This window comes from Vanellus vanellus (genome assembly GCF_965231255.1).
Source record: "Vanellus vanellus genome assembly, chromosome: 1".
Classification (NCBI taxonomy): Eukaryota; Metazoa; Chordata; class Aves; order Charadriiformes; family Charadriidae; genus Vanellus; species Vanellus vanellus.
This window is the reverse complement of record NC_138905.1, coordinates 137,326,743-137,354,645: the sequence shown is the minus strand read 5'-3', so window position 1 is coordinate 137,354,645 and position 27,903 is coordinate 137,326,743. Positions and strand designations below refer to the sequence as shown.

The 27,903-nt window shown below is 44.1% G+C and overlaps 1 protein-coding gene across 2 annotated transcripts; it reads right to left on the bottom strand.

Annotated features, from left to right (window-relative positions):
- Positions 1-12,024: 12,024 nt before the first annotated feature.
- Positions 12,025-27,413, bottom strand: LOC309686154 (ankyrin repeat and SOCS box protein 9-like; the record flags this gene model as incomplete). 2 transcript variants are annotated; one of them, XM_082498710.1, is made up of 7 exons in its annotated part: positions 12,025-12,055; positions 13,310-13,475; positions 16,981-17,172; positions 19,233-19,383; positions 20,287-20,394; positions 21,585-21,664; positions 27,320-27,413. In XM_082498710.1, 6 exons carry the CDS (start codon positions 27,411-27,413, stop codon positions 13,351-13,353), a joined length of 750 nt encoding a protein of 249 aa, XP_082354836.1. In that variant the 3' UTR covers positions 12,025-12,055; positions 13,310-13,350. The 2 variants fall into 2 exon arrangements, with proteins under 2 accessions (XP_082354836.1, XP_082354837.1); XM_082498711.1 differs by lacking the exons at positions 12,025-12,055; positions 13,310-13,475; positions 16,981-17,172 and adding an exon at positions 18,396-18,674.
- Positions 27,414-27,903: the final 490 nt, after the last annotated feature.

Genomic DNA, 27,903 nt, shown 5'->3' with positions numbered 1-27,903 from the left:
TGGACTTCAGAGACACAGTTAGTCCTGTAAGATTTACTTCTCAGGGGAGCTGGAAGCTACATTTCCTGAGGGAAGGATAAGACCGTGGTGCAGGGCATCGTAAGGCTGTCCTGTAGATGTGGGTTTTGCTTTGCTGTTGTCAACTGTTCTGTACACACTGCCAGGCGAGATACATGAACATGGCATTTAAAAAGAAGCAGCCATGCTGCCTAGATTTTCTCTACATCTAGCTTGATTATCAATAACTTTCTCACAGTTTCCACCAAAATGAAAACCAGCTGTGTCTACAGTGTTTACTAACACTAATGCTAATACTAAACAGCTGGGGGGGAAAAGATGCCAGATGACTCAAGTGGGCATCCAAAATTAGGAATCTTACTGTGACTCTGCTCCCTGATTGTACAGCAGGGAGTCCTTGCTGGGGAACTCTAACAAGGCATTGACTAATGCTTGTGTAGAAGACAGTCATGGTAGTGATCAGCCCCAAAGAAAAGCATCGGAGGAAATTAATAACCTCATCATCAGGGCATGATTTGAACAGTCTACAGTGAATAAGGCAGGGCACCAACACACTGAGCAATGAGAAGGAACCACATTACTCCACGCACGTCTGCAGTGAAGTTGCAGGGTCGGGGGGAAGAACAGCTATCATATAGTTAAACACAACAGGATTCATAGGTCTAAGGAAACTGAACTGAGACTGAAGGGGCAGCATTACTCCTAGCACTGCCCAAGGATTCATCCTGAAGCCTTTTTTCTTGTGATTATAATTAGTTGGTACAGGTTAGTAAGGAATGCACCTGAAAGGAGAAAAAAGGAGGAAAAATAATTTCAAATTATTTCTTTTGCTTCATGCATATTTGAAAACTATAGACTCAAAGAAAAGAATGGGGGTTGTGAAACATCGGTGCTGCCTTTGCCAGTTGTATTCAGGTTAAGTCCAGCAAACTTCCCACCACTAACATCCAAAGTTCTCATCCAGCTACATCTTCCAAAGCTCAGTCCTCTCCTGGAGAACGCCAGCCCTGAGGGTGACAGGGTCCCAGTGCCTTCCTTGCTGAGTAGCTTAACATGGGTGCTTGCCACAGCTCCTCACAGAGAAGGGCAGGAAGACATCAACGCACCTGTTTAATGGCCCACAGTCCCTCCCTTTCCTTCTCCTTGGCCCATCCCTCATCATCCCTGTTATTCTGGCACCTGAGGAGGGTGCATACATACTCCATGCAGCGTATGGCTTCTGAAAGAGATACAAGCATTTGGCATGTACATGCCAACCCTCTCACCCGATAAATTTTGAACCCATCATGTTTAACATATCATGAAAACAGTTGTCCAGGCAGAGGAGAGAAACTCTATAGCTATGTCTTTACCAGTGTATTATAGACAGGACTTCCCAGACACACAAACTCAAAATCTCTTCCCCTACTCCTACACTGTTAGAAAAGCAGCGTTCCTCAAAGGGGTTGGTTTGGGAGTCAGCGCAGGCTAGGAGGGACCGGTCCTGATTGCTCATGCAGTCACTTCGTTTTGGAGGGGGAGAAGTTAATGGTAGGGGCCTGACAGGTCTCTGCCATTGGCCTCAAAACCAGCAAACAACCTCAGCACATGTATTCGCACATCTGTAGCTTATCTGTGTCCGCTCAGGGAACAAGGCTGCTGCCGAGTTGTTATTAGACACCAGAGAATCAACATAGGAGAAGTTAGTGCCTGTTCTCTATAGGGGTGACAAGAAACTGCAACTGGGGTCTCTGTCCTGTGAGATCCTTGGTTTAATGACTTGTGTGCTAAAAAGGAGAGAGTTTATTCTCCAGGTTTGTATAATATTCCCCATTAAAGAGGTACCCCATTAAAAAGGTAACCCATTAAAGGTTTACCATCCATACAGTAGAACAGCCTTAAATCACACTCTTTTTACTGTATTACTGGGGTTTACCCCCAGTCATTCGCTTGTGTGACAAAGCTCCATGGCTTCAGCTCTGCAGGAACATTCTTCACAGCATTCTTGGTGGCCAAGAAGCAGTGGTGCTAATGGAAACAGTCATGCCAAGCAAACTTTGCACCTAGGGCCTTAGCATCTACGAATTTAAACACGAAAGTCAGTGTCATGAACTGCAGTTGGAGACCAGGTGAAGGAAGCTGTTGTGGTTTAACCTCAGCTGGCCACTAGAACCATGCAGTCGATTGCTCACCCCCTCCCCCCCCCCCCCCAATTTTTCTCCTCCCAGAAAGGTAGGGAGAAGAGGAAAAAAGGGAGGGTTAAAGGGAGGAAAGAAAAGCAAAAAGCTTTTGTGTGTTGAGATAAAGACAGTTTAGCAGAAACAATAACAGAAAAAGAAAAATCAGAATGATAATAACAATAATAATAATAATGACACAGGTCACTCTCACCGCCCGGTGAATTGGCACCACCTCGAGCAGTGATCGTGGATCCCCCACCTCCGGGCTAACCCCTGTTTATATACTGAGCATGACATGCATGGTACAGAATATTTCATTGGCCATCCCATCATTCTGTTTATGCTTCTATGGAAAGCTGCAAAAAGTCCTCGAACACTGTAAACATCACTTAGTAACAACTAAACCCAACAGGTATTATTGACATTCCTTTCACAACAATGACTAGAAAGAAAATTACCTCTTTCCCAGCTGCAGCCAGGACACCAGCCCTGTCTCAAAAGTAACACTGCTATGTTCTCCCAGTGTCCGTTTTTTGCTGAACAATTGGACAGTTTGCTTTGGCAGCAGCCGTAGCTTGAGCACTCTCCAAACATAACTAACTGTGCTACACAGTGCATTAACCCAAACCCCAGTCCTGAAGTCAAGAAATCCTGGGTAAAAATATGTGTTTTGGAGAAATAGCTAAAGCTTTTGTGCAAAGCACCGGTGACCAGCAAAGCCTTCAGGGTTTCCTTTTACAAATACAGGGGAGAAGAAGGGATGGGTGGGAGGACGCATTACATTGTGCTTATTATTCCCTTGACAGTTTTCCTCCTCAACAAAGCTATAGGACAAATGTGGTTTTTTTCTTTTTCATTTTTCTACCAATATTTTTTGCCATGTTTTGTCTTTTTTTCTCTGGCAGAAGCACAGCACCCAATACTTCAGGAAACAAACCAGCCAAATTGTTCTGATTCCTTTAAGGACAACTTGGCACCCTTTCCTTGCTCACCCACTTATTTCCCATCTCAGCAGGTACTGCGTTGGCATATGGATGAAATGCCACAGTGCAAGTGAAGCTAGGTCAGCATAAATCCTCCGGTCATCCACATGTTAGAGGAAGGATAGTCACAGAAGCTGGCTGTAAGGGATGCAGGAACTACTGGGGAGCCGAAGGGCACATGTGCACACCTTACACTGTGGAGTATTAGGAATTTGGGTGTTTCCTTGCAGTTAATTCCTGGAATGTGTTTGAAAATGCAACAGGACTGCATAAGGTAGTGAACATGGCACTAGACTAAGGGCTGGCCACCATAGGGCCTCTCATTCACACTCTGTTCCGAGCAAAATTCGCATACTATGGGGTCTAAACGGCTTTGGTGATCTGGATGTCAAGGAAAGTTGTGTGACTATGTCGTTTAGAGCATGAACAATAGTTACCAAAAATTATAGGTAACTATTTTGGTTTGAGGTTTTTTATTTGTTTTTGTTTTGTTGTTTGTTTTGGGTTTGGGGTTTTTTTTTTGCCTGGATTTGGATACAAAAGTGGCTTTGAGTCAATGTATAATTCTCTTTTTTTTTTTTTTTTTTTTTTTAATCTGCCTTTTGGACTCTTTCAAAAGTGCTTTCCAAATCCCTCAATAACGTTCACGTTCATGCCTCATATTTGTGGCACTTTAAAAATGCTAACGGGTCACCTTTCATGAGGCCAAGGGGACAGAAATGCCTCTTAAGTAACTACAAAATGCTGCAAACAAAGAGCTGCAAGTTTTTCCCCAATGAATGTTTCTTTGGAGATTCAGCAGCTGATATTCTACTGAACTTGTTCTGCCTGTGGGCAATCATAATAGCTCTCAAAAAAGTAATCCACACCAAAGCTTTGAGCTATAAAGCAGAAAGCTGCAGGAAATTAGGTTTATTTTGCTGTTAATGGAAAGAGACAAAATCCTGCAGTAACTTAACTGTTTTTTTTTTTTTTTCATTTTTAAATGATTGGAAGAGTTTAATAAAATTTAAGAGCCAGAATGAACTTGCACTTGCTACGAGCATGAAAGGGCACTGTATACTAACAGTAGGTTTCTGGGATAACCATAAAGCAGAATTTAATGAAATTGCTTCAGAGAAATGCAGCAATAAATACATGTAATGAGCCAGCAAAAGGAGCCAGGAGGCAAGGTGCTTCCATAGATATGAGTCAATAAGTGCATTAGCGAAAGGAAGAATGGGATCTTAGAGATAATTGTTTAAAGTGATCAGAAAAGAGAACAGAAGTCATTTGTACAAAAATTCCACCAAGAAATCTTTCTTTTTTTTTTTTCTCCTGGTTATATTAGAATATCTGCACTTTAATAGAAGTCTGAGGACTCCGAAAATGGTAGTGAAACCACTATGCTTTTACTGTCACCAAAGTAGTTTCAAAGGCTGATGTGTGATATGAAATGAGGTTCTTCATCCCAGCCCACACGCACCATGTTACCAACCAGCACACAAAATACAGTGCTGCTGAGGGAAGAGCGGCCTCAGGATGACCATGGCTGGAATTTAGTGTTAAAATATGCATGGCTTAAGATGGGGCCCATACTAAATGAACCAGAAACTCTCCAGCACTTACAACTCAGTGGTGCATGGATTCCACCCAGCCGGTTGCAGCTCTCCCCCTCTCACGGACTCAGGCTGCAAGGGTGATTTCTAATAGCGTGAGCCCAGAAGCATGCAGGTGATAGAGCTCCAGTCGCCTTTCCTTTATGGCTGTTGTGGAGCCAGAAGAAACCGGTGGAGGACCTGGGTACCCTATATACGCCAGCCAGCTGCAATTTACTGCACAGAAGTAGCACGAACACACTCGGTTTGTGATGTTGTTCTCGCCTGCTAAATTTCTTTCTAGCTGATGTTTGCAGTATTATAGGCAGCTCCCATATAAGAGTCAGAGAAATGAGGGCACTATCAAAGCAACTGCCTCTGTTTGCACAAGGCAAATGCACATCTTCAGGCAGTCACTTACTAAGTGACTCGCTAAATTACCTTGCCCAGAAGGATACGTGAAAATCTGCTATAATCATTCACAATATATAACATTTTAAAGGCCCAGCTTACGTATAGTCAGTATGTGAAGGTACTTATTTCGAAGATACGAAGCTGAATTAGATCGTCATATGCAATGCATGCATCTGCTGCACTGCCGAGCGTGGAAAGCAGTATAAACAAGACATTGTAGAGTGGACCTGGAAATAAGACATTTCCCTGAAATCAGAGCCACTGCACAGCGTGGAGCACAGATGTGATGACTCCTCACTGTGACACCAAATGGCTTTGTAAAGTCCTGTGCTGCATGTTTTTTAGGAGAAGGCTCCAAGGAGCTCCAAGAAACACTCTCGCTCAAAATAAATTACGGGAAGGACTCTTGCCTAAAGCTGCTGTCTAGAAAGCAGTAACAGCCAGCCTGTGAAATTGGGAAGCCGGCAATAGTAATTACTTCCCTAGAAGACAGAAAGGGTTCTGAAGGGTATTATACTTCAGTAAGTACTTTTTCTGAACACGGAGGCAGATTTCAGTGTCTAATTGGTTAATTATATGTAATTTCAGGAGGTATGGATGTTCCATTTTCTGGAACTGACATTTTTTCTGTCAACTGTTAATGGATGTTGGGAGAAAAATATCTTATGCAAACTGCTATGTGAAAAACTGTCAATGAACAGTCCTTTCTAAGACTGGGAGTGCTGCAGGATACCTCTAATTACCAGGTCATTGACAACCAGTAACCAAGCAAGAGAGTTTGCGTTCATTTTTTCCAGAGTTCCCCAGTGCTTTCTTCACAGCATCTATGAATGGTAAAAATATTAGTCTTCACCATAAAAGGAAGGTAAATCAAAAGCACAGTTAATCCATCAGTTAGGAGAAACCCTGAGCATTGTATGCATCCTGCTGAATCCCACTTTTGGACAATTGATGCGGAAAGGCTGGGCAATAGTAGGACAGTAAAAAATACAAGTTGCACGGCTTTTGGCTGGAAATGGCAATGATGGGTGATTCCCTGGTCCGTGTGAGCCTGAGGTTGCATTCTCTCCCGGCACTGAGACTCCCCTAGCTCTTTTTTTTCCCCCTGATTATTCCTCTCGCAAAACTTTTCTGCAGAGGCGTATGCCAGCAATACCATCTGCTGGCTAAACCTAGCACTGCCCAGAGGAGCAGGCAAAGACAGTGGGCTGACAGCCCTCATTGCGGCCGCTTTTCTGCCCCTCACCCTCCTGCCCCAGGAGGGCAACAGGCAGCCAGTGCCAGGGAACTGCTGTGGCGGGGGAAAGGCAGCAAAGCCCTGTCTCAGCCTCCCAAGGCAGAAATTTATTCAGTTACTCCTGTCCCACATTCCTCTCAATGTTCTGGCTTTCACTTCATGGGAGGTGGGGGTTTGGCGGCTTTTAACCATCGCTTTTAACAGGAAAGTAAGGCCTTGCCTTAACACCTCTCCACTCAGCTGCCCAGGCGCACAGAAGAGCGGACACAAACTCCAGACTGTACACGGGGATCAGGCACAATCCCTTTTCCGCATCTCAGGAGAAGAAGAGCTCTCTGTGCTATGCCCTTTGCCGGAGCTTTGCACGTAGCAGTCACCCTTTAATCCAGCATAAGCATGCAAAACAATTGAGATCATTTTTACGGACTGAGATAACTGAAAGGATTGAGCATGTGCAAAACCCCTCCAGGAATTGAGCTGAGGGTGTTTTCACTAGGTATGTCTTTTGGATTATGCGGTCTGGTTATATGAGCCAGGAACAGAAAAGTATCTGAGAAACACTACAGGGCATGCAAGGAAAGCAGCCGGAAGCACTAGATAGCACTGACCATTTTTTTTTCTGTTTTGAGGGGGAGAGGTTACTTTATTTACTAATAAAATTATGATACCTCAGTCACCCAGCTTCTGTGCAAGGTGTGACTAAAGAGGTTGGGAGTCTTTGGCCTGGGAGAAAAAGAAGCTGTGAGGGAGGGATGAGAGAGAGGACTATCAAGGGAATACCAAGGAAAGACTAAGGAACGATTGTTCATTTTCTTAGATAAAATTACCTGGAAACTGTTGCAGAACAAATGGGGGCAATTATCTATACGCAAAATATGTGGTGGAGCTATAGATCTCCTCTTTACAGGATGCCACGGATGCTGAAAATTTACATGGCTACCCAGACGTCAAAGCCCTGAGGGTACCGCAGGCCCTTACTGCCCCATGGCAGTCCCCCACGGCTTCCCTCACCCTGCCCATGGCCCAAGACCCCATTTCAGCCCCCTGGAGATGCCACTCACTGCCCCAGGGATGCCCTTATCCAAAGACACAGTCTTATGCTCTTATATACCGAGGCACTATCAGGGAGAAACTATTACTGAATTCAAGTCAGACTGTCGTGCTGGATAAATTGGGTGAGAGAGAGGCTTACATTCACAAAAAACAAGGAAGATCTATCTCCAAAGTGCCAGAGATAGCAAAGATAGAGATTGAATCTATTTCATTCTAGGAGGGGATTTGAATTTGCTTCCATCACCTCTAAAGCATATGTCCCAATAGCCCAACTGGTGGATAATATTTTTCATAAGTTTTGTACTGTTCCTGCAAGGAAAATGAGCAATTTTCTTCATTTGGATTGAACTGTTTGGAGCTGTTTTGGTTTTGTTTTTGTTTTTTTTTATTACTTTATAGCCTCAGAAATAATAAAAATAATTATAGCTTGAAAGAGAGAAAAAGCTACTTCTTTACCGTTGTTACTTAGACTACTTCTTTACTCTGTGAGGAAGAGCTTTTGGGAAGGGTGTCTGGCTAAAAAATGACTGGGAGCTGTGAGCAAAGTTGTCTCCCTCCAGTGGTCAGTGAGTGAAGAGAGTAAACTGGTACTCCCAGGGCCAGAGGAGTGCTTTGCCTTTTACGTGGGGTGAATTAATAGACTTAACTGCAAGGAAGTCAGGATATTCCCGCACCTTGCACCCACTGAGCTCTGGAGTAGAAATACTTTTACCACCTGTTCTGAACCCATGAATATGAGTGCAGTTATTATGGAAAGGGAATTCTATAGGTCTCATCGAAGAGACTTGGAAAGGTGGAGGTGCCACCTATCAGCTTATAGGAAAAATTATGTATAAACAGTTGGATAAAAAGTTTGCCAGCCTCAGCCCTCACGCTCACTGGGAGGGTGCAAAGGGGAGTCATGTAAGGGGGTGACACACCTTCGGGGAGGACTGGAGAGAGCAGAGCAGTAGCTGGGGGCTTTGCTCCATGCAGAAGCTTGTAATACCAACAGTTCCTATTTTGGGACAGTTATTTAATCAGAGACAAAACCAACACTCTTCCCGTTCCCCAGAATAATCTAATAAAAAGTGCAGTTTCAATGACAATGAGACAACCTTATACTTGTCGTATTCATAACAACTTTCCAGGGTCTGTATGAACCTTTGGGATTCAGAGACTGTGTGCTTTCATGAGACAAAGAGCTGTTATAACTGCTACCGCTGTACTTTTCAGACCACAGAAAGAAAGGCTCTGGGGACTTCAAAAGCCCCAGACTCAGCAGAAACTCCACAGTTTAATTTGCGAAGTCAGACGGCTGACAGATTCCAAACTCAATTTTACTTCACAGGCACTAAAGCCATGAATCTAGTCCTGCGTCTCTTGAATTGGTGATGATTAATGAGTTTCAAGCCCTTTAAAAATGCAAAGGGCAGTTGTTCAGAAAGGAAAGGCTTCATCTGGCACAGAGAAGAAACAAGACCTTGTTGCACGGTGACACAGCCCAGGTATTGTCTAGGTGTGCTACCCCAGCACTCAGGTACAGATGGAATAAGGGTTACGGTGTTGAATGAGGATATAATTTGAAACATTTCTCTTCCCAGCAATAGTTCACTGCTGTCATTTTAAAGAAAAGTGGACTCCCCAAGGCATTCTAGAGAGCACTTTTGCATCAAATGTTGCTTGTGTGCATGAAAGTCGGTATCCCTTGGAGCAGCGAGCTGAGCAATGTATCAAGGAATGACAAATTATCGCTCGATACGCAGAGAAATAACTTTCAGGAATTTTTATCCAAAGTCAGCAGGGTTCTGGCTGGGACTGCAGGGCAAGGCAGTCTCCATTTTGACAGATACAGTGCACGAGTTAAGCAAGAAAAAGTGGCTCTAGGAGCTTCAAGTCCTGGACCTGTGGCTCTCAGGAACATGAGTCTGAGGGGAATTGAGTATATCCCATGTTTAGGCGTACAAATATTCTCTTTGCTCTCTTCTAGCACCACTATCTGCTATTTTGCAACTGGTCTGTCCCATTTTGCTAAGCTAGTAAAGTAAAATTTATCTACTTCTTAGTCATCTTGAAATGAATTTGTGTCAGTGGAAAGGCAAAAGGACATTCTCTGCATGCACTCCAGAGCTGTGTATTACATTTACTAGATTAGAATGCCTGTGGTTTCCAGTTAACAGAAAAAAATGTAATGGTGAGAAATGGGAAAGGCAGCTGTGGACCTCTGCATGCAACTACCAAGTCTTGGGACGTGGCTGATCCCACCGAGCTACTGCAGAAGATCCAAACCAATTTTGGAACAATGTTGTGTTGCATCAGACATCTTTCAATAAATCAAATGAGAATTTTCTTGCTTAAATCAGTTGTCTTCTTTTGTTGAAGTGTTGGTTGTTTAGTTCCACAGTTTTCAGAAGCAGCTCTGTATCCAGCAGAAACACCACCTTGTAAAGCAATTTGCTCTCTCTCTTTCAGCTGGTCTCTCTGAGGAAACACCCAGGGATGCAGCTAACGGAGAGGGAATTACAGCCTTCCCACGTTTCTTCATTGGATGGGTGTCCACTGGATGCTGGTGGACACCCTCGGACTTCTGACCATACACCCACTGCCAATGAAGAGTTCCTGTTGTGTAGACACACACAAAAGCACCCAAATCATTGCATGTGCCTCTTGCTGAGGAGACGGGAGGAACCAACTGGTGCAAATCAGTAAAAAGAAAACAAACTAAAGATGGTGACCACTTAATTTACATCTTTTCCTACTTTGTGAAATCTCTGGCTCTTTTTCACTAATCCTCAAGTGAGTAGAAAAATAATTATGAGTCCAACTTTACCTTAAAACATGAGCAAAAGGCAAGGTTTGCACAGTATTTGTAGCTTAGTCTCATCTTTACTACAGGTCTATTTAAAGGCATACACTTGTACACTGTACACTACTTGCCTGTAGGCAGCACTGCAAACAGTTAGAGTTCAGTCCAAAAATCCATAGTATCAGACAATCCACAAAATGCATTGTCCTTTAAAAAATGAATGAAAATAAAAAAGAGTATAAACCATTTATTTTTGAGCAATTATCCTATACAGTTGTGGCTTTGACTACTATTAAACTGCTAACAAAATAATAGCAAAGAATCTGATAAAATTTATTCCTGAAAATCTTTCAAGTCCTGCATTACATTTGCAATGGTTTAAAATATAGAAAAAGGTCCAAACCTCACCTATAATGAGCTTATTCAGTTTGCATCTTGTACAACTTTTACAGTTTATAACTGGATAAGTATTGATGCATAAAGCTGTAATTCGCCAGTGTTGATCACAATTTATATTAAAATAAATAAGCAAATACACTGAGATGGTACAAACTGAGCATAGAGAATTCATCCGAATTACACTTGATCAGAGGGATTCAAGTAAACAGAGTCACACTATGAAGTTTCCAGAAGAAAAGCAATCTAGAAGAAACACTCACTACCTTCTCTGAGCAATTTTCTCCTGGTATTAGCATTAATCCTATAAACCCATTGCCTGAAGTTACAAAATAAGATGCCTAAAGGTAAATAATAAAACTAGTAAGTAAAAAAATGGTTCTTCATTATTTAAAATATAATAAGCTGGATCTTCAGCTTTCAGATGTGTCACCAAAGTTGGGATTCTTCATACTTTAATCTTTAAAACTTAAGCAGTAGGTTAGTTGTCTGCTCCCTGCCTGCTCAATGCAGGTTCAGCTTAACCAAGATACTGATTTTAGGAGGATCGGCCTATCCAAGATGCCTGTTTCTAGTCCGTGCGTAAAGATAGCTGTCTATTTTTCTACCCCCTCAAGAGGGAAGCAATACAAAAGGTCGTCTAAAACCAGCCAGTGAATTTTTACGTGGCTCAAATTATGTGTGATGGATTTGGTCAGACCAGTGAAGGTTTCTAGGTGTCTCTATCACAAGGGGAGTTACGGCTCTGTGTTTGTCATTTTGTCCTGTTAGGGTACAATTAATGATGTCCCACAAAATGAACAGAAATTCTCTTGCTTTGTTTGGTCGGCACAAAAAAATCAAACCATCATACTGGATACCTATAACCAATAGTCATGTTGTCCAGCTGGGGATTTGAATTGTAATTTACACCAAATATGAGCATCCAGGTAGCACTTGATTCATCCTCTTTAACTTCCCATAGGCGAAAGGAAGGCTTGCACTAGTAAACATCAAAATAAGTTCGTGTATTTGAAGGCTGCTGGTCTCTCCACTTCCAAGATGAAGACTCGGTATGTCTCATTGCTGGCGTTAACGATGTTGGTGAAGTTTTCACACACCAAGCCCACACTTGCAGGAGTCTTCACAGCAAAGTCACGGAGGAAAGGATCTCCAAAAGCGCCGAAGTGCTTGGTCTGCCCCTCCGACACAGGAGTGACGTGGCAGCAGCCCCGCAGGAGAGGCGGTGGGTGTGCTGTTGCTCCCAGGTGATGAAGACGCACCGTGGTTCAGAGCTGGAGAGGGGACAGGAGGAGGGGACAGCGGGTGGAGGAGCCGGAGCTTCAGCATCCTTGCTGCCATGTGTATTGGGCAGCCGATATTGACAGGGGAGCGCCCGGGAGAGAACAGGGCCGTCATAACTGCTCTTTGGTTTGTGGCAGCAGGATGTGTTTCTGGGAGGGAAAGAAAAACACCCAGTGTTGAAGTTTAGCTGGAGGAAATATTTGTTCTTATGACCTCAGTGGAATAAGAACCACACGTCATATTTGTTTCAGAGACACCCGCTGAGCCAGCAGCTCAGCAACTGAGGGGGGGGGGGGGGAGACAGAAATTACCCATTATCTTTTTATTTTGGAATGGACTTTAATTTCAGTATTTTCATTGTTTATTTTCTGACCCTGCATTAGAGGTGTTATTATTACCACTCCCATGGAAAATGCCATGAATGAGGCAACACCTCTCCAAGAAAAAAAGAAAATATCTCACTCTTAAGATGATCTCTTTTCTTGGGTGTGGCAAGGGGATGGAAGCTGTTGTTTTTCTGATGCGTGCTGAGAAACACTTAGGAAATATCACTTAATTTTCAGGGTAGAAAGGGGGAGCACTCAATGCCTGAAAGTGATAGCCTGTTAGCCTGTGTCCTTGAAAAATAATATGCAACAAGGAGAAAATGTGTAGTTCTGAAGTGTGGCTCCCTTATGTCTCAAAGCATCAGGAAGGAGTGATTTTAATGGATGATTAAAAAACTTTCCCCCCCACTATTATTGCACTGCAAGGAGCTGTCATCGGCAGTGACGTATTTGCTGTCACGGCACAAACGTGTGTTTCAGATGCTGCCCTAAATGAAGATGATTGTTCGCTGGTGCTCATTTATCTGCAGTGTGATATACTTAGAAAATAAATAACATCTGCCAGAGGGTGTTGCTTGCTTTGCAAGTAGGTTCAGTTGGGTTCCCTTTTCTTCTCTGTACCATGGTGTGGGTACAGCCCTCGCAGATGACAGGCACGTAAGCGCTACTTTACAGAGGAAGTGTAGCTATCGTCAGAATCCTTAATATATACGTGAAGTGCTGTTAGTGCTGGGCTGCGATATGTGTTTTCTTTGTAAGGGGCTGTCAACCTCGAGCCCTCCAAAACTGTGCCAGGATGCAGAGAATCGAGACATCTACTTTAAAATGCTATACTCATTTTCTAGACTTTCTAGGGGGCTCTCAAGTAACGTTTCCAAGCTTCACCATGCAACCGCGCAGCATTGTTCCTTTCCAAATGACAGATTTTCTGGGGGCGGTGGTGGCAAAGACTGAGCGAGTTGGTCAGTCCTGTGCTTCTTGGACCCAGGGCTTTACTAGAGACCAACAGCTATCACAAATTAGCATTGCAGGCATTGGCAACACTGCTGATGAGAAGAGAGTCTTTCCTCAACGAACCTTGCTGGGTTATTAAAGGCACCATTTTGAATATGAAAGGCTTAAACGTGAAGAAGGAAATGTTTCAGCTCGTCCGGGAGGAGAAGTCCAGTTATTTTTTGATGCTGCTTGTGTCCAAAGCACCTCCTGATGCACAGGCGGCACAACTGCATCAAGGACAGCGGGCCTAGAGAAAGAGCCAGGGAAGAGGTTACACATGTGCCTTTATCGTCCCAAGACAGTAAAGCTGAAACGGCAGCTGTGGATTGCCGCACGTCTCAGCTGTGCACGGTCCCCCACATCTTACTCACATTTGACTTTAACCTCTAACAGAGCACAGCTCTTCCCACCTCCTGCAACCCACCTCAGGTCTGTGGCCACCCCAAGACGCTTGGCAGAGAAAAGCCAGACCTGCGCCCACCACAGGACATCAGCCCGCCTGCATTTCAATTCAAGCCTAGTCACTCCCTGTCGTTACACAGCCACAGTTAGCATTAGCGGCATCATTCTTCCCCTTTTAAGCTGCACAAGCGTGAAGCAGTTCGTGTTGTGTTGTGTGAGTAGAAGAGATGATCAATGCTTCCTTCAAAGTTCTTTGCTTCCCTTACTCCCCCAGTGAGATCCAAGTCTGCAGCCCATCGCTTCCTCGAAACATATTTCATAATAGTGACAAACACATACCAGAAGAAATACTATATAATCCTTTATTTAAACCTTCCAGGTTAAATGGTCCCATGTTGATAAATGCAAGCCCTGCTGAAGAATCTGTGGTGCCTCTTTTATATTTAAGTATAATGGCGTAATACCTGATTTGGGGGGTTTATCCTTTTCACAAAGAGGTAGATCTTGTGCGATGCTTTTAACTGCGTCGCCTTTCAAAGTTCGGGCCCCCAACACGTCATTTGTGCCCCGGTGTGCAGCATGCAGGGGTGACAGGCGTGGAGAATGGGGGGGGGGGAAGGGGGGTGTGGGAGGGCAGATAAGAAGCAGTGGGGGCAGGAGCAAGCGCAGACATGGGAACTGGGTGCTGGGAGGAGATAAGAAGAGACACTGTAAAAAGCAAGGGGGAGGTAAGTGAGCTGGGAGGGGACAGTTTAAGTGCCACCCGCCATGCCGGCCTGCTGGGCAGGTGAGATAGCAGGCACCAGAGAGTCGAAATGTCAGTGCTGGTGGAAGGGTGCAGCGCAGCGGGAAGGAACGGGGGCTGCAGCGAAAATGCAGCGAGGTCACAGCTTTAATCAGCCTTTGAGCCATTCCTCATGCAGGGCACCGCGTTTCCAGCAGCTCTGCAAGGCTGAAAACCGCTGCGCTATTCGAAGGGCTGCGCGAAGGGCTGCACCCTCCTGGTAGGTGTCAGCAGGTGAGTTACCCTCTGCTTGGGCTCAAGAAGACAAGGCAGGCTGATTTGGGGCAAGTGAGACTGGCTACTGCAGCATCACACTGCACACGAGTTTGGCCATTCTGAGCCCACAGATAAATGCCCTGCCTGTAAACATCTCATTTAAAAAAGCTTCCATCCAAAAAGAAAAACTAAAGACTTATCAAAACACAAGCAGTGTCACTAGGCTGAAAATATTTAGCAAGGGCAAGCATACTCTTCAAAAACACAGTGCATTTCTGGATTATCAGCTAATTCTCCCACCTGCACGTAGGACTCTCCCTGCAATGCAAGCAGAGTATGCAAGGGGTCCTGCAGCATGGTGAAGTTCTGGGAGGGGAGACCACCATACATATAGTATGCCTGCTCTGGGCTAATCCTAGGGCAACTATGGGTTGGTACACTTACCAACTCATTTCTGGTGGAAAGATGTGGTCCCTCCAGCCTGCCCCGGCCATGGGAGCAGGGCTGCTACCCCCCAGCACCCATGGTGTGGAGCAAGAGGAGCCATGCGTGGAAGCAGGGCAGGAGAGCAGCAGCTTGGCCATACCTGTGCTTAGGTGTCGTGGGGCTGGTGGGGTGACTCTGATCCCTCCTGCTCACTGCCAAACCTCTGCATGAAACCAGAGGGGTAACGTTTGCAGCACCGTTCAGCTGGCCAACATAGTTAGACATCAGCTGCCCATCAGGCGTGATCCCACTTGGAGAAGGGCATGTCGGAGAACATGGGACAAACACTATTCAGTTACAAAATGCCCTTCAGGCATTTATCCTCTCTGATTTCAATTGCTGAATTTCACTTAGAAAAGTTCCTTACTACCCGTACTGTCAGCTGAGCTCCAGCAGTGCTTCTTGGGCCAGTTCCATAGGGTGTGCCTGAAATGGTTTTTTTTATCTCAAATAAGCAGGACACATGCAGTGCCACAGGAGTCGGGAGTCTAACGCAGCAGGGATTGGAGGTCAAAGAGATCACCGCTCTGTGCAACATAGATTAGGCTAGGAAACCAAATATCCATTGCTCATACATAACATGTACAGCACAGTTGTTTCCACGCTATTATTTTTGTGTTACTATTTCAAGAAGGACCCGATTCATCACTTTATTATTCCAGTTTTACCTTGGTATAAATCTGTTCATGACAGCAATCACATCAACATGTAACTGGAATAATAAGAGTCATGGACCACACCATCAGTAACTCGTTTAAAATAAAGAAAATACAGTATTTAGTAATGTGTATAGTTTACTGACTGAATGAGAACATGTAACGAAGAATACAAGTACATCAATGATTAAACATGAGGGACCTTTTTCCTGAAGATGGGCAAGTAAGATTTCTTTCCATAATTCGTTAAAGTATTCTTAATCAATAAAATAAAATGGGACTGGAACTATTTCATTTACAGGTACAAAATAAGCACTTCCCAAAGTTAAGCCTATAGTTTGATACTGCTGGATTAATCAGCACATAGTGTTTGCCTTTAAAAAAAAGCCTAGTTTATAAATGTGTGTGTATATATATATTCATTATATCATTCTTGTGCAATTTTCCTTAATTGCCACAAAACCCCTAATATAGAGTCTTTCATTTTAAAGATACTTCTTTTGCACCTTGGCCCAACTTTTGCAACTTGGCCCAAAAATAAATGCAAAGGGCGAAGAACTTGGAAGACTCTTTCAAGATACTTTTTTTTTTTTCTTTTCAGTATCACATGCATTAACAATTTTGTGGTTGCAATTTTGCATTTATGCTGAGACCAGTATCTCGCGCGTACCTGACCCTCAGCTTAGTGCATAACCAAAGATGCCAGCCCTAGTGCTCACCAGCTAGCCTCAGCTCACATCAGAGGTGATTTTCTGCCTGTGTTTTTTGTTGGCACACTCCAGATAACACCCCTGGCTCTACTCCCATCTCAGAAACAAGGGAACTGAGAGACTCCCACTGACCTCAGTGCTTTAGGTAATCAGAAAAAGTCACCATTGATTTCCAAGGAGTGTTTTGCTTGTTTTTTTCACCTGAAACTCTATTTTGCATTTTATTGCAGACTCTATGCAATTGCTCCCCAATGCAGTAGGTTCACAACCTGGAGGTTGCAAGATGGGTTATTGTTGTGACTGTTATCCCTATTAGTTCCCCACTATATTCTGACACTAGAAAACATAGTGTCCATGTGTCAGTGAATGGAGATAAACTCAGTTATCCTCACTTTTAGGGGGCTTGTAGCATGGAAAAGCATAGTCTTTTGCAGCATCTTCTGTGCTATTTCCCTAACAAATCCCAAGTGAACAAATGAAACAAGCACTAAGGGGCACCTTCTTTCTGCAGGAACAGTCGGCCCACAGGGCTGCTTGGTGGGACCAGCTCCATCGGCCTCTTGCTTTCAGCATTCTTCACCCAAATGTCTGCTCCAAAGTCAATCAGCAGCGTCACCAGCTCCGCATTGCAATTCCTGGCAGCGGCGTGCAGAGGGGAGTCCAGGCCCTTGCCACTGTTCGCATTTGCTCCTGAAGACCAAGAGATGACAAAGAATAATGACTATAAAGTAGCCTATTTCCATTTCCTGCACTAGCTGCTATTTCTCTGAAATACCTGTAAATGCTGCAGCATCGACCCAGAGGTGGATTTCCTTACACTGGGGCTTGGTACCAGAATTTACATATGCACAACTCACACTATTTAAGGAGTAGTGGAGTTGTGACCAAAAAAATTATCCCAGAGGAACAGGACATGAGGAAGTCCTTCATCCACAGCTCAGCCTGTGGATATCTTGAAGCAGGACAAAGATGTAGTTGCACCTACAGCCCACCTTTGCTCCCCATCCCAGTGCCCCATTCCCTTAAAATACATGGAGGGTTTCAACCTGCTCTGTATCAGAGGCTTAAGCCAGTGGGATTTCCAAATGCCAGAGTATCTGTTGGAGAAAAAATGCAAGGATGGAAAAGTTCTAGAGGCCCTTGGTAGAGGAGAGTATAAGCAAGCATCCCTGATGAGTGTTCCCTCATCTGTTATCCTGGGCTAATGGGTCCTAAAACATCCTAAGAAGGGTGAGCTGCAGAAATAATTCAAAACTATTTATAATGTGTTTATAGTACATATTCTCATATCTAGAAGACAGCAAAAAAGCGAATAGCAGAAAACAGAAAATAATATTCGAACATTTAATATTTAGATTAATTTGTATTTGACTTCTTCCAAAAAAGATGACTGTGCTAAATAGTGCATAAGGTGATCTATGTGATGTTTGCTTGTTTTTTCCACAGCGGCTTTGTTGGTCCATCATTTTTGTACTAGCAATGTGGCTATCTTAGGTTACATGGCCCCTTTGGTTAGAAGAGATGCACTGCGGTAAATAACAAGAAATGTTCTTGTATAACTGTCCAAGTGCTTAGACTTATATCTAGGTCTGTTTGATGCAAAGTATATAGTGCTGAATGTTTTTCTGTGTTGGAAATGTTTCAAACTTTTTATGAATTCAGTGGGAATTAAAACATGCTTGCAGAAATGCTATGTAAAAATGATTGGGTCAATTGTTTTGGGTAAAGAGGGAGGAAAAGTGAAAAAGGAATTTTTCCACTGTCCACTTCAAATAGCTGCAGCATCACAGACACTGGAAAGGATGGTGTTTATTCTAGGCAACACCAGCCATATGAATCCTGGATCGCCCATCATTGTGTTGGGAGCTGTAAAGCTGGGTTCCTGGGTCAAGAAGACCCTGGTTACCCTTCTACCCCATTTAACCCAGGGCTGCCATTAAGAGTGAAACATCTACAGGTCCCAGAGCAGGAGCTCCTCTAAATCTTTGATGCAAAGAGAATCCAAAGATAGATGTTGCAGGAAACGAAAGTACACCATCCATTATTTTTCTTTTTACCTGACTCAAGCAGCTTCTTGGCACAGTTCACTTGCTGGTTCTCACAAGCTACATAAAGCGGAGTACCCAGATGCTTGATGTTGTGATCTATATTTACCCCATGGGATGCAAGAAATTCGACACATTGCACATGACCTTAAAAGGGATAAAGGAAGAGTCGACTCATAGAGTTCAGGCATATTTTCAGCAAATTCTCTACTGCAGCGGTGTAATTTGGCAAAGATTCAATGTTTTGCCAAAAGATGGTAGCGTAATGCTTTCATCCACTCCAGTGTTTCCAACCTGGAAAACAGGAGCTGCAAAGCCACGGTTAGCAAAACAGGCTAAAGCCCTCGCATTTTATCTGACTCATTTCAGAGGTCTACCAAAATGAGACAAATCATGCTGTGTTTCTCTCCACTGCTTTTGAAGATAGCCAGACAACTCCCTCAGATGTCCACATTGTAGGCAACTGACTTGGACAATGCAAGCCCTTCCAGGTGTCACCACATGAACTCAGAGGCCCCGGGAGCCCAGACGAGCTGCCCTTGGTGAGCACCAGGGGTGAGAGGAACTGTACCACTCATGATGAGACCAACTGGGAAGGTATTTCACATGACCCAAATCAAGAAAATTATTTTCTTATTATCTCTCTTTCCTACTTCAACAAGTTTCTAGCAACATGGAAAGGGGTGCTCGTGCCCATGGGTTTACCTCTCTTAGCAGCTTCATGGATGGGGGATGCCAAGTCACAGGGCGGGTGTAAGCTGGCTCCGTGCTGCAGCAATAAATTCAAGCAAGCCACACTGCCACTGACACAAGCGCTGAACAACGGCGTGTGCCAGTCAACAGTAACTCCATTCACCTGGGGGGGGAAAAAACACAATCAGGTTTTGTGTTCGTCTTCTCAGTATTTCATAGCAGATTAAAATTATCAAGTTTATCAACAGCAAATAGGGTTCTCAATACTTTTTATTTATTTCCTTGCAAAAACTGCCTACTGCTTCTGGGGATTACAAGTTTTTATTAAAAAGATCATTAAAAAAGTCTTTTTTAAAATTGCCCCCGTGCCTCTTCTCCTGCAAACGAATATCTAACCGGTGCCACCCTGGGGTCTCTTGGGAGTTACCAAGTTACTGAGTTAAATCAAAGAATCATAGAAACACGCCTGCCCATTGCCCTGTCCCGAAATGGTCCATTTTTAGTTGAAAGTGTGCATCCCCCTCTTTTTAAGAAAATTGTAAACTGAAAGGCAATATATGTATAATGAGTTAATTTTCTTATTCACTGTAATTTCAACATTAGCTCATGAAGTCAAAGCCATGAGACAGACCCATTTCACCATAGTACTTGTACATTGTTTCCATGTTCTTCCCATTTTGTCGTCAGTTGATCCTAACAGTCCTACACCTCTACTTAAAACTCTGCATACTGACACCAACAAGATTAGTATGTCCAGAAAATAAAATGCACCCTTAACTGTTGCAGGAATATAAACCCTTTGCAAGAGGAACTTCGACTCACTCTTTCAGTAAATGATGAGAACATCACACCTTCATCTAAAGAATAATAACAAGTGTTGTTTATATCTGTGCTTTTTCGATGGCTTTATTAAGAAGGGCATTTTATAACATGTCCTTTAAGCGGAGCTAAGTACAGTGTAGGTCACAGTGATACGCTGTTGGGAAATAGTACATCATCTAGCATTAAAATGCGATAATACAATGTACTGACACTGGAGACAATGGTCTGCCCATCATGCACTTACCTGAGCACCATGTTTTAACAGGACACCGGCACATGCAGCATGACCCCCTAGGCAGGCTTCATGGAGAGGAGACACCTGGTCTGCTGTGACAAGATTCACATCAATCCCCTGATGAATTAATAGAAAATATCATTACAACCAACTACCAAAACCCCCATACAAACAAAAGAAAAACCCCAACCCGTTCTATTATGACCTCTAAAGCTTTATGTAACCACATCTTACTCGGCTGCCTGGAGTTGCTCATCTCAACAGGTAAGCAGAGAAAGAGGCTGTAGTGCTTTGGCTGGAGCGGACACTGGCACAGCATGCCAGAGGTTGTGCCTTCTACACACTGCTAATTGGCGCAGAAAGCTGTAGGCAGTGGACTGTCCAACAGGGCAATACAGACATCCTTTTAGGAACTGTGCATAATTTTATTTCTACTACACCTTGAATAACAAACTCTGAAGTAAAAAAAAAAAAATAATTAAAAACTGCTCTTAGAGTTCTTGGCAGGGTCATGACTGCTGCCTTTTTACATCATCACTGAAGCATTCTGACCTCCTGCCTGCTGTGTCTGCAGTTGTTTGACTGGATTGAATCCTGAAATGCTTTTGAGGTGTTTTCTGGTCTTTGGTCTGAGCGTGGCATGGTCTGAAGGAAAGTCAGCCCCTGCGTTAGAAGCCATTGGCTTGATTCTACAGGATCTTTTGCTTCTAGCAGTCCTAGTGTTCCAGAAGGTTAAGCTGTAAGACTCTCCAACTTTCCAATAACCCTTCCCTTTCCATAAAATCCTCCACAGGCTAAATCCAAGAATTTTGAAGAAACGGAGCAGTGAGGTTCAGAAATCGCTTCTCCCTAGCCATGCAGTAGGCGCAGGGCCCCCGATACTCCCAGGCACTTAAAAAATAGATGAGTGGGTGGCTGAACTGAAGCCTCAACCAGAGCCTCGCCTGGGTCTGGAGCTACCCCCCACCCACAGCACCAAACGCTGCTCGCAGGGGGAGGAGCTGCAGAAAGAATCCCCCAGCTGCACAGAGATCCCAGAGACTGGGGTCCCATTACCTGCACCAGAATTAAAGTACAACCTAGGATATTCTAGGATATTTTGACACATCACCAGCTTAGTGCACAGAGCTTGTGCTAGTCAAGGAACCACTCGTATAAAAAAAAAAAAAAAAATCTGTTACATGCAGATTTCACTGCATTCTGGTTAACGGGATTTTCTCACCCTGGAGGTTTCACAGTAACGCACAGACTGCATTCAACAACTGAACAAACCCAGCAGAGACCATATCAACCCAGCAGAGGGGTACCTGTTTGATGAGTTTCTTCAGAGTAAGCACACGGCCATGGATAGAGGCATCGTGTAAAGGAGACCAGTCTGAAACAAAGTCTGTATAAAGAGAAAGACAGGAAAAAAAGCTAACAGCTCCGTGGAATATTTCATCAGTGTTTTTTACTTCAGCTGTATGACCCCGGTAAACCTCTCTAATTTATTACATGAGCTGCCAAGCTTTCCTTGGAGCAGCTGCCGGGAGGGAGCGAGACAAGAGGACGGCTTCCCTCTGGATGTGTTTTTAACTCATCCCGTGTTGGCGCCGAGCAGCTGCGCTCTCCTTCAGAAGATGAGAGGGGGATTTGCAGAGCATCACCTTGCTCTGACTGAGCTTGTCCCTCGCTTTGAATTATTTCCAGTGCTTTTGTTTTGTCAAGCTCATTACACTTTACCAATTAGCACAGGAGGACTACGTTTTGAAGAGGGTATGGCTCCTCAGTCATTTACCCCTGCTCAGAGATGGGCTAAAGTCAACAATACCTAACAAGAGAAGGTACCAAAGTACAAGGAGATAAGCCGTGTTACCTGTTGATTTTGCCTCTCAGCTCTCAGTGTTTGGTGTTACCCTGTGCAGCGGTGCATTTTAAGCTATATTCTCTGCCTTGTTGAAACCATGAGGTGAGGTACAGCACATATGGAAGGAAGCTCAAAAGAAGGGTCTGCCTCCGCTTGTAGGGACAGCCGAGGGGACGGGACGCATGCTGCACAGCAGTGAGGGTACAGGCCCAGCCTCTGAGTGGTGAAGTAGGTCATAAAGAAACTGTTACTATTACTGTGATAAATGCACTGATATTTTAAGTGTCCATATAAAGCAAACAGGTTCATATTTGCTCTTATAAGGTCTTATGTGAAAGATTGACTTCAGGTCACCTTGCCAGACAACTGGGAAGGCATGGAAGGTCCATGTCAGAAATGAATTTTAACTAGTGTTCCTAAGTGATCTTGGTATATAAAGACTGATGTTCAGAAAAATACCTCATGCCAAAAATAATTACTGGAAATGACCAAATGGCACGGAAATGAGTCAGCATAGCCCCAGCTGGATCAAGGAGGTATGGGAGGGGATTCTTAGGGTTAAACTTGGTAGCAAACCTCTAAAGTCACGTAGAGTGCTTTTCTGAAAGATCTTTTTGCCAACCACAAGCATTATTTGATGCATTTTACAAGACATGGACAAACAGCTGATTCAGGATTTTCACTATTTCTCTTCATTTCCCTGTCTGGTTATGACTGCTACCTAGGTAGGGGAAGGGAAAGGAGGAGGGCTTGTATAAAACACTAGATCATTCATTGGTTTATGCTAGGTTTATATTTACTTGATCTAAACTACCACTGAGCGCCCCTTGGGGCCAGAAATTAGGTTTCTTTCATGTCCATCAGAGACGGACCGTGACTGGAGATAGGACACAGATCTGGTGGCTGGAGCTTCTGTTAGCTGGTCGGTATATCCTACTCATAGGTGCAGTTAAAATGGCAATCAGCTTTGAAGGCTGAAGGGGACATGGTTTGGAGAGCAGTCTGGGAGGGACCATCAGCCTTGGGGCTGTGCCTCCTCTGAGCATGGGGCATGTATTTGTTATAGCTGTGGGTTTGGGCCTTTTCCTTCAGATCATAAGTTTGTTGCCAGGGAATTGTGAAGGTGTTAGGCGGTCTATTGACCATGCCTATAGACTTGGTGTTTGGTGGGCAATTTGAAACCTGCCATCTATTCCACTGCTGCCTGTGACTATGAGACACTGTCTGAGACTGTGCAGACTTGGTAGGTAAATCTGCACTGCCAAGTAAAGAAAGGCAGGAGGATAATTCAGCACTGAGCTTTAAGCAGGTGAAGACAGATCAGTCTGCACCATTTGGTCTCAAAGACAGAAATGGTCCCAATCTCTCTTATTTAGCCATACAGAAATAGCTAACAAGACAAGAGGCTTCATGAGTCAAGTGATCTTTTACAGTCTTGTATTACTTACACTATGAAAGTCAAAGGGAAAAAAATGAGAAACTGAGAAGCAACTCAAACTTCACAGGCACAGAAAGATTCATCAACCCTGACATGATTCATATTTGGGAGATGCTTCAAAATTAGAAGGCCAAAGGATGGAAGAGATGTAACCCCAATACAGCTTTACGGACAGTACTGAGTACATGAAATTAAAAGAGGAATGAACTCGGGAAATCTGGGTAATGTATGTCAATTAGTTTTTAAAGAAAATTATATTCTTCGTTATTGCCATCATTTGAGCTTTGCTCACCTCCTTCTATGTTTCATGGGCCATGTCTCTCAACAAACACATAGTTCCAGTAAGTTCACAAACATCCTTTGGCTTTAGCAAATGGACAGCCATTTCCAGAAGCTACAATTATTAAAGCGCAGTATTATTAGTTGACTAAAATAGCTTTGTTTTAAGTGATGTGTGTCAAATGATGCTTATCTGATCATGCTGTTGTTCTTGCTGATCCTGCCTGTGTTACCATTGGTTGTGTACCAGGTTTTGTAAAAAGTGTTTGATTTTCCCATGTAGAAACCAATGCCTTTGCCCGATCTACATGAGTTGCAAGGGAAACGAGTTTATAGTAATTCTAAAAATGTAGATTGAGGAACAAGTTTTCTGAGCTGCAGCTTGATCTTTTTTTAGCCACACAAATACCGGCGGGGTTTTGTGCAAACTAAAAAGTTGTTATATCATCGTGTCAGCATTCTTGTGACAAAGAGGGAGGTGCACAGTCATGCCCTCACATCCATGTGCAGAATTTACCCATTCAGTGTTCGCTTGAGAAAAGGCAGGTTTCTGCTCAGGCTCTAAAAGAGCTAGACCAGACCATAGTCACTTATGGACTGGCCATTAGCTTGCAATTTTGCCAAGTGTTAACAACGAATTAAAAGACTGACCACATAAGCACCAAAAATAAATTTCAGTGGAAAATAAAAAGAGGTACGTGCCAAAACGTCATAATCCAGCTGGGAATTCTGTACTGAGAGGAACCAAGACTTTTATCTTAAATGGAAGTGGAGGCCTACGGTAGCTTCACATCAGCCTTGGATGCATTGGAAAGAAAGGGCTTAAAGGCCTGTCTGATGACTAATTACCACGATGTACTTCCAAATTTGCTGTCGTGAACAGCATGGCCCCAAGCTGCCATCTCTTCTGCCTGAGCTCCATCTGCAGCAAACACCTCCACACTGAAGCAACACCGATGGGGCAACCTCCCTGCAGGGGAAGGCAAATTTCCCCAGTTCCTGCACCAAGGGCATCACCCTCCAGCAAACCACAGTTTCTATTTCCTGCCTGCTGCAGGCTGGAGCTCGTTTTTCGCATCTGGACAAGGAGGGATTCTGCACTGGGCATTGGGGTCTCACTCTCCTCTTCTGCACAGCACAGGAGGCACGCTGTCACTAATATAAAAGATCAGTATTTATACCGTACACAGGCTTTTGATTAAAGCCTAAGCAAATGCCAGTGCTAACCAGCCACAGACTTTTAAAATCCTGAAACAGTGGCTTTCAGGAAAGTCCTCAGAACACTTTGCCTACCAGAGCTACCCGTGAAGGAGCAAGGCCAGTGTATGTGGGTGACACAGCTGTGTTCACAGCATGTACCACCACAGCAACGAGAATTTCTGATTGCCAAAAATATATACAACTACTCTCTCACAGAGGAATGAGACCGTTTATCCAAAACTGAAATTTACCCACACCTTAGTCAACAGGCAAGCTGAGTCAGGCCTCAGGGCCTTCTACACCTAGACATCCAAAACCACACTGGCTTTCAGTGGCATTGGATCACCTAGCTCCCCTTTCACCGCTGAAAATCCCAGCCAGCCCAGAGGTTACATCAAACCTCTAGCTGTATTTGATTGCACTGCCATCGCTTGGGCACGTCAGGTCTGGCAGGGTGGTGTATACAGAGGAAACCTTATAGCAATAACCACACAAACATGCAAACCCTGACTGCTCCCTATGGACAACAGAGCATCCATGGGACCTTTCTAGAAGAGTGCTTGGTTTTGTGGTGTTGGCTGAAAGTATCTTTTTCTAGCCTCTGACCATGTGGAGGGTGTTGCACACTCCATGCCTGTCCCCAGGCTGGTTTCCTTCTGTGGTGGTCACACACGGTGCAGCTCACAAGGCGCTTTGAGATCCTTTCAGCGGAGGTATGCTCTTGCATACATATTTGCATACACATATGCCTGTGGCATTATATATAACAGTATTACAAATGGTATTTTTCATATTCTAAAGCTTTTCACTAAAGTTTGTGACGTGTAGCCCAAGCCAAATACATTCCCGCTGTAAGATGCCAGCAGAGCTTATTGACTCTCCTAAGGAGCAGACAGGCACAAGAGGAACGGACTGATTTTCAAAGGACCAAATTATCTGTGTGCAGCAGTGTGGCATGTGGGCTCCCCTCCTTCCAGCCTCCATTTTGCTGGAGCTCATCACCAGTGCGGACCTGTTTCAATTCATACTGTTAATAACATCCCCGTCCCTTCCCTCCCACCCCAGCCGCAGGATGTGCATACGTGACACGCATGAGGAGAGGCAGACAACACAGCAGATATACTGATCATCTTTGCATTGTGGCTTGAGGGTCTTAATTTTCTATTTGGTATTAATGGAACATCCTGAACAGCCCAGAAAAGGCGTGAGGACAGTGTAAATCCACATTATCTTAATTTACCTCGTTCCCTCTGCACTCACCATGAGCTGAAGGAGTAGCTTCTCAGAAAACAGAGCTACAGGGAACACGTCCAGCTAAACTGTTATGTGAAGTTAAACTACTTGTCTTTTGTCACCATGTCATCTTTTCAGTAGCCCTGGGCCAGACAACAGAGCAATGATCAGAGTGAGGCTATTTGGCTGAATAACTGTTCACCAGTGACCACAACAGCATTGCTCACAACTGATGACAGCTCCCTGGCCATTGCAGAAGAACCTGCTAGGGCTGGTAGCTCAGCCTGGGTGACAACACTTGAATCTGTTCATCTGAAATAAAAAAGAAAAGGACAAAGGGAAAACAGAAAAGGGAAAAGAAGAAGAAGAAAAGAAAGAGGAAGAAGAAAAAGAAAAAAGAAAGAGGAAGAAGAAAAAGAAAAAAAAGAAAAAGAAAAAGAAAAAGAAAAAGAAAAAGAAAAAGAAAAAGAAAAAGAAAAAGAAAAAGAAAAAGAAAAAGAAAAAGAAAAAGAAAGAAAAAGAAAAAGAAAAAGAAAAAGAAAAAGAAAAAGAAAAAGAAAAAGAAAAAGAAAAAGAAAAAGAAAAAGAAAAAGAAAAAGAAAAAGAAAAAGAAAAAGAAAAGAAAAAGCAGGAGAAAGGGAGGGAGGAAAGGTAGGAGGAAGCGAAGGAAAGAAAGAAAAGGGGAACTGAGCCAGTGCTGAGCTTCCAGCTGGCATTAATCTAAGTCAAACATGCCACATTGCAACCTCTTTTTCAGCGTGCCGTGGTTCAAGTAGTGCATTTGTTTCTGCTTGTACGAACTGCAGTACAGAATCGGACACTCTTCTGTGATACACCAAAAAAACAACCAAAAATTCACTATTAAATAGCAATAGCTTATTAAAGTCCCTTCTGAACTGCGAGGGCACGAGGAAATTGTGTGGGACTGACTGCAGACCTGCCCTGGAAGCAGGAGATCAGGAGGAGCACACCACCGTAGCCTGACCCTGCCCTTTGCCACTGCTGGTAGAGGCAAAAGTTTGCAGCGAGGCAGGAGCGTTACTTACCCCTCATCAGCGGGTTTGATAGAGACGTTGCAGACGCTTGGCCTCCGGCTCCTTGCAATTTGCTGGCGTTTTGATTTGTTCCCTCATCATCCATCTCAGCCCTGTCTGTCCAATTTCTGTTTTTTCACTTCGTGGTCAGTCTTGAGAGTTCAAATTCCATCGTCCCCGCTGAGCCCCCGGCAGTGGGAGTAATTTATTAAGCAGACGCCGTGCGCATGAGTCGAACAGACCGTGCAGCAGACTGGGACATGGTGTCGGCAGCACTTTGTGCAGAAACTCGAGTACCTGCGTTGGGATTTAACAAAACAGCTGCCCGGCTGCCCTGGGAGGCAGCCAGCGATCCGGCAAAGCGAGAGATGTGCCTGATGTCACATCCTCTCCAACGCGGCGCCCAATCGGGGCGCCCGCCATCCGTTTTTATCAGGAAGGAAATTCTTAGTTTGCCAAAAAAACAAGACAGAAAGAGCCAGTTCAACTAGTTGAGCAAACTCTGCCTGCAGGGGATTTGCAAAGAAAACCCGCAGAGGTAGGAGCGGGCGCGGATCTGCACCACTCCCGAGCAAGTTGTCTGCCGGCAACTTTGC